The sequence below is a fragment of the Artemia franciscana genome, chromosome 8 (assembly GCF_032884065.1).
Source record: "Artemia franciscana chromosome 8, ASM3288406v1, whole genome shotgun sequence".
Lineage (NCBI taxonomy): Eukaryota > Metazoa > Arthropoda > Branchiopoda > Anostraca > Artemiidae > Artemia > Artemia franciscana.
Genome location: NC_088870.1, coordinates 50103353 through 50110507, shown reverse-complemented (window position 1 = coordinate 50110507; position 7155 = coordinate 50103353). Strand labels below are relative to the sequence as shown.

The 7155-nt window shown below is 35.0% G+C and overlaps 1 protein-coding gene across 5 annotated transcripts in view; it reads right to left on the bottom strand.

Moving 5' to 3' along the window:
• Positions 1-485: 485 nt before the first annotated feature.
• Positions 486-7155, bottom strand: part of LOC136030530 (small nuclear ribonucleoprotein G-like) — a 54558-nt gene continuing 47888 nt past the window's right edge. For 4 of the 5 annotated variants that reach the window (XR_010618330.1, XR_010618328.1, XR_010618329.1 and 1 more), the window contains exon 4: positions 486-586. Coding sequence is in view for 2 of the 5 variants with exons in the window: in XM_065709572.1 (XP_065565644.1) it covers positions 536-586 (51 nt within the window). In the remaining 3 variants the exon portion in view is untranslated. Of the gene's footprint in view, positions 587-2851; positions 6205-7155 lie in introns of those variants that run through there. The other variant, XM_065709571.1, reaches the window with a different exon arrangement.

The following is a 7155-nucleotide window of genomic DNA, read 5'->3' as shown; positions in this document are numbered from 1 at the left end:
GGATTACTGTACAGCATTATAATCTTCATTACTACTAGGATAAGTATTAGGTAAGAGAAAGCTCTAGAAAACGCTTAAAAAACAGTCTAAATGTAATCTAAACTAAAAAAAAAAAAATTACATTGTCATGATTAGGGTTGCTTTGCAACCCTAATCAGCATCAAATGGGTCCCAACTTTTAATTTTGATTTTGGAAATATTATTTAGTACATCGTCTTTGTTTTTAAGGAGAAAAGCTTTATATAGACATTACTAGCTATATTAGACAGAAACAAAACTAAAAATAGGAGTCATTTAGCTATAAAATCTTTACATTGTCAAAATTATAACGCAACTTAGAGAATGTATGTCTTATATCAACATTCTTATATATGTCTACTTCGTTACCAGCAAAGTAGGAATTTTGTAATACAAGAAATAAATATGGTACTTTTCTAAAAAGATCCTTGTTTTAGTTATAGTATCAAAGAGGGCAAAGAAAAGAATTACAGGCTATATACGTTTTACTTGAAAAAGTATAAAATCATTCGAAAAATCAGAGCCGCTCAAGACAGTCCAGCATGATGATCGAGTTTCCTCTTACAACCTGAAATAAAATCAATATTTGAAAACCAATTAAAACATTTCTGGAATTGTTGTTCTTAAAAGTGTTATAACTAAACCAAATAGAAAAACTAGCTGTTAAAAGTTCTTCGGTAACAACTGAACAACAACATATTGTTGAAATAAAATATAAATAGCTGTTTACTCGTTGAATATGAAAATCTCTTTTCAACAACATATTGTTGAAATAAAATACAAATAGCTGTTTACTTGCTGAATAGGAAAATCTTTTATCAAAGAGATAAAAAAACAACTTTAGCATGGCTTTAATCGGCATTAAGGCCGTGATTAAGCGAACTAATGGAACTCGAAAATCCCATGTTAAAATTGAAAAATTATATTTAAAAAGTAAGTATTCATTGGCGGAAGATACCGTTTTTAATATCAGGCCGTAGCTTCTTGAAAATGCTACAAAATGTCTACTAGAGTTTTGCTCTATATCCTCTAATTGCTTAGAAATCTTAGAAAATGTCTAGCTCTTTTTCACAAGTGTACTCTATGAAGGATATTGCTTTTGGAACAAAATGGGTACTATCATGAGCAGAAGACAATAACCTAAGATGATTGCAACAATTTTTCGATGTATTTTCCTGTTTTCAAACAGTCTCATTGAATATTTTCAGCTACCTGAAACTTTTACAAGTTTTTTGCCAGAAAGAATCGTTTCAGATCCCCCTAGAGACCAAATTGACAAGCTGGTATAATCAACCTGCTATTTCCGCCAATGAACAAGTGCTATTTGAAGGGTTTTTGACAATTGACGGTCTCTAAAGAATTGAGAGACAAAAGGCTACCCTAACTTCAATTTTGAAGCTCGATGTTTTCAAGTTCACTTAATCGCGGCCTTAAAACCCGCTAGCGCTGCAGACAGTACAGCGATACTAAACAAACTAGAGAATTCAAAACGCTTACTAGAGATTAAGTTCACTTAATCACGGCCTTAAGGATACAAGAAAAATCAGAAACATGGACAATTGAAGGAAGGATTGTGCAAAGACTAGATTAAACAAGAGCCAAGAGCTCATATGGCATGAGCTCTAGCAAAATTCTAAAAATTAATAGATTGAATTAAAAGGAAAATCAGAGGCTTAATACCGGTCAGGATTTAAAATAAGAGCTTTGAGACACGAGGTTCTTCTAACTATGAAAATTCTTTAAGATCCAACCACCCATTCGTAAGTTAAAAATACCTCACTTTTTCTAGTTTTTCCTCTCCATTCAGCCCCCCAGATGGTCGAATTAGGGAAAAGCGGGGAAATCAAGTCAATTTGTGCAGGTTCCTGATACACCTACCAATTTGCATCGTCCTAGTACGTCCAGATGCACCGAGCTCGCCAAAGCACTGCCCCCCCTAACCCCCCAAAGAGATTGGATCCAGTTGGTTACGTCAATCACATATCTACGACATGTGCTTATTCTTCCCACCAAGTTTCATTCCAATCTCTCCACTCTTAGTGTTTCCAAAATTTCCGTTTTCCCTCTCCAACCCCCCCCCCCCAAATGTCACCATATCTGGTCGGGATTTAAAATAAGAACTCTGAGACATGAGTTCCTTCTAAATATAAAATTTCATTAAGATCTGGTCACCGTTCGTAAGTTAAAAATACCTAAATTTTTCTAATGTTTCCAAATTAACAACCCCCTAACTCCCCCAAAGAGAGCTTATCCATTCTGGTTATGTCAATCACGTATCTAAGACTTGTACTTATTTTTCCCACCAAGTTTCATCCTGATCTCTCCAGTCTAAGCGTTTTCCAATATTTCCAGTTCCCCCCTCCAACTCCCCCCAGTGTCACTGGACCCGTTCGGGATTTAAAATGAGAGCTCTGAGTTACTAGGTCCTTCTAAATATCAAATTTCATAAGATTTGATCACCTGTTTGTAAATTAAAAATGCTTCATTTTTTCTAATTTTTCCGAATATACCCCCACCCCCCTCTCGATTCCCCCAAAGAGAGCGGATCCGTTTAGTTTAAGTCGATCACGTATCTAGGACTTGTGCTCGTTCTTCCCACCAAGTTTCATCCCGGTCTCTCCACTCAAAGCATTTTCTAAGATTTCTGCTTTCTCCCTCCAACTCCCCCAGTGTCAACAGATCCGGTTGGGATTTAAAATAAGAGCTCTGAAGCACGAGATCAAATATCAAATTTCATTAACATACAATAACCTGTTCGTAAGTTAAAAATACCTCATTTAAAAATTTTTTCAAATTAACCACCCCTCCACCCACCCACCCCCCAGATGGTCGAATCGGGGAAGCGACTATTTCTAATTTAATCTGATCTGGTCCCTGATATGCCTGCCAACTTTCATTGTCCTAGCTTATCTGCAAGTGTACAAACTAGCAAAAGCAGGACCAAGAGACAGACAGACAGACTGACAGAAATTGTGATTGCTATATGTCACTTGGTAAATACCAAGTGCCATAAAAATAGAGCTCAAATAAGTATCTCAAACGGGTAAAAAAGAAATGGCAATAGATCAGAAAGGGGAAATAGTTATTGTGCCCATACATCATCAAATAAAAAAAAAAGAGGCAAAGGAGTTGATTTTAGTTCAGGACATATATAAGGAATTATTAAGGTGCTCCAAAACAAAGAGAATGAAGCTTTTATGGAGCCTCTCTGTAACAGCCTGATTCTAGAGTAAGCTGATATTGCTAATGGGTTTAAGCAGGGGACTTAGGGTTTACTTCTAGCCGGGACTTCTAGCCGACTCAGGAACGGTAACCATGATCTATATTGGTCTAAACAGAAAATATTATTTTGAGAACAAATTTCTTCGCTGCCAGCGGGGCACTGGAACATCAGAGAGCTGTCTAAGGACTCATTTTGAAGGAAATTATTACATCCAGCGCCTTTTTTACTATCAAAATATAATAAAAAAAATGGTAATAAAATTACCAAATTCAAAATAAATAAAATTTGACAAAAAACTGCATTTTCATATACAAGATGATGAATGACGTCATAATCGTACGTTACAGTTGGTTGCAACTAGGGTTTGTCCTTTATTATATCCAACATTGGGATTCAAAAATTCATTGACTTTTATGGGAGTTATCCGCCTTTCCGAAAATCAGGGAAATTTTTTTCAGGTGCGTAGCTTTTGATGGATCATTTTAAACTTGATAAATTTTATATATTTTAAATTAGCATCAAAATTCAATTCGTTTGATATGTTCAATATTATCAATACTGTGTTTCTTTCAGTTTCGGTTATAGATGAAGTTCTTGGCTATATCTTATCGGCAAAAGCAGAATCTTTGGCAGCATTTTAAAAATTTTCAAAGAAAAAATCGTTCAACTCTTGTGCGAGTACGTTCCAAAAAAAATCTTATAGTTATTGCTTTAAATTTTTCTTTCTTAGTTTACAAAAATACGTTGCAAAAACAAACAAAAATTATGAATTTTATGATATTTCTTCCTTGCGACAGTAGGGATCGAACCTGAGCACCTTTAGATGAGCAGCTCAGTCGTATCCACTAAGCTGTCACAAGGTAACAGTGTAGAGGATTTATTGAGAAAGTGAATTGTGTAATTGATTATAACAGCTAATGTCACTTGAAGTAACGATCCATTACCAGTGGCATATTTTACAATCAGCATTGCAAGATTATCATCAGGTTTTTGCCAAATTAAACAAGGGTGTAGCAAAGAAAAAAGCCGATTAGGAGAATCCCCATAAAACTTATAAGCCTTTATAATTACACTAAGCTATTACTGACTGGATTTTTTTGATAAGGGGTTTTCTGGGGGCCGGCGTTTTTTTTTCGGCTACAATTTTTACAGCTTCAATAATATTAGCTAAAATGCCTATAAGTATATGAAAATGACTGACACCTAACCAGCAATACATTAATTTACTGGAAGCAATCACCTATTAAACAAGAGCCTTTAAACTCAAGCCACCTATGAAGGAATGCCTTCTCCCAAACACTAGGAGTGTTGGTTCAATAATTTCATCCTTTAAAAAAATATACAATAAAAAAAAAAATCATGTTTTTTTTCTGGCAAAAAAAAACAACAAAATTCCACATATTATAAACACGAGCTTGAAAACTACGATAGGGTACTCTGATATTGAATCTGATAGTGGGATTTTGTACTCTTTAATCAGTATTATACACTTCATTATTAGGTGCTCCAAAGGAATTATACCATCAAATAAAAAAAAAGAGACAAAGGAGTTTATTTTAGTTCAGGACATATATAAGGAATTATTAAGGTGCTCCAAAATATAGAGGATGAAGCTTTTATGGAGCCTCTCTGTAACAGCCTGATTCTAGAGTAAGCTGATATTCCTAATGGGGTTAAGCAGGGGACTTAGGATTTACTTCTAGCCGGGACTTCTAGCCGACTCAGGAATGGTAACCATGATCTAAATTGGTCTAAACAGAAAATATTACCAAACAGAAAATTAGTAGGGTTGTAAAATTGGGGGGAAAATCCTCAGTACAGGAAACGCAAGTAAATTTTATCCCTCCTTTCTTTTAAAGTGAAATTGAGTGTGGCTTCAAGGAGGAAGGAGAACAACATTTTGTTCTCTTTGCAAACAATCCTGAGCAAACACTTTTAGACCAGCTCAATTTTGTTGCTAAGTTCATTTGAAAGTTGTAAATGTCAGACCAGACATCCATATTCCAATATTGGCCATTCAAAAGATAAGTAAACATGGAGGGAAGGCATCTTAAAACACTTAAATTTGTTTAAACTTTAATTGATGGATAGTGATATATTTGATTTTTTAAATATTGGAAACAAGTATATCAAACTTATGATTATTAGAAATCGTGAAGCAAATGAGCTTAACAAGTTTCTCTAGCATTAGGGTGGGACAGGGTCTAGAAAAACGGGAGTGGATTTCGTGAAGTTTATCATCGTTGTATTTGATTTGATGGTATTTACATTCATATTTAGATTCTTTTCTTCATCTGAAACAAGCGTTAGGCATTGAGGGGATCACTTATAATATTCCTCTGACACTTCAAGGATTGACAATTAATCCACATATTTCTATCTTTGAGAGAACTTCTTATCAAAATTCATTAATCATTTCTAGAAACAAAAGTGGTCCTAATACATTGGTGCGCGTGTAACTGAACCCCAAGCAACTGAACCACCATGCAACTAAATCCCATATAACTGAAACTCTGTACAAGTGAACCCTTGTCAAACTGAACCCTCATGCCACTAATTGTGTCCCATACAACTAAACCCCTCTGCAAATGAACACTTGTGCAACTGAACCCTTGTGCAACTAAACCACCATATTTTGTTTTTCAGTAATCTGCAAATATGAGACAATATCATTGCGTAAAAAACAAGTTAGAATCATTACATGTTCTACCTTGCTGGAATAGCTTCTTTTTATGGCCACGACATAAATGCCTGTCAAGAGGATTCATAAGAAAGCTGTTTTGTCAACAATCAAAGAAAATTGGGTGTTAGAAACCATTAAAGACAGATTTATTTCTACCTTTTTTTAAGCATGTTAGTGGAGGTTCCATTCACTCAGTCACTGTCTACAGGTCCAGGTATTTACCCCCTCCCCCCTGAAAATACTCATTTCCGCTGCTGCTTGGTTTCCAATCCCTTTTGACCTATAAAAAAAGGACTAAACAATAAATTTCTAATTGAATGAACATCCTCTGAAGTTTCTACAATCGTGAGGCAGAGGTAAGATGAGGAAGGGGCAGTCCCCCTCCTATACAGAATAAATTCTGCTCATTTTGGGGTTTAATGTTACTCTTTGCTTTCATAATAACAGCACAGACCAGAAAAATTAACAGAAACCAATAAGGATTAAATATCAATATCACATTTTTGACGTGTTTTTTTTTATTTTTTAATCCAAAAAAATAACTAAAGCCCTAGATACAGCGCTGGGGAAGATATAATAATTTCTCCCTTAGGACTAATTCTATATTTATCTGAAGGCTAAATGAGAGTTGGGGTGTTTTAGTATTAAAATATACCCTCTGAGGCATCTCTCTTCCTCTCTTACAGCTATAAAACAATCATAGAGCCCAATTGCAGAGCTTTAAAGCCCTTAAGCAAATGTTTGGAATTGTAAGAAAAAAGAGGATTTACCTAAGAAATTGATACTTGCATAGACCTTAAAAATGTTTTGGCTAAATAAGAAGGAAGAAAGATGCATCAAAGGGTGCATTTTAATACCAAAACATCCTTACTCTCATCAAGCCTTCAGATAAATACAGAATTAGATCTAAGAAAATGACAAGGGGAGGATAGAGGTAGGGCTGTACCAAAGATTTTTGTTTTGGGGGTCATTTTTTAGGGGGGGGGGAGGAAAAACAGCTTCAAAAAAAAACACATCAAAAAATGAAATTAATATTTCATCCCTCTTGATTTCTGAGAATATTTCTGGTCTATGCTGTTATTATGAAAGTAATCGCCGATAATACCCCCTAGAGAACAAAATGACAAGCTGGTATAATCAGCTGCTTGTTAATAGAGTGTGAAATTTTCATAAATTATTTGAATGCAATGAAGGAACCTAGAAATGAAAAATAGTCAGGAGCCTTCAGTAA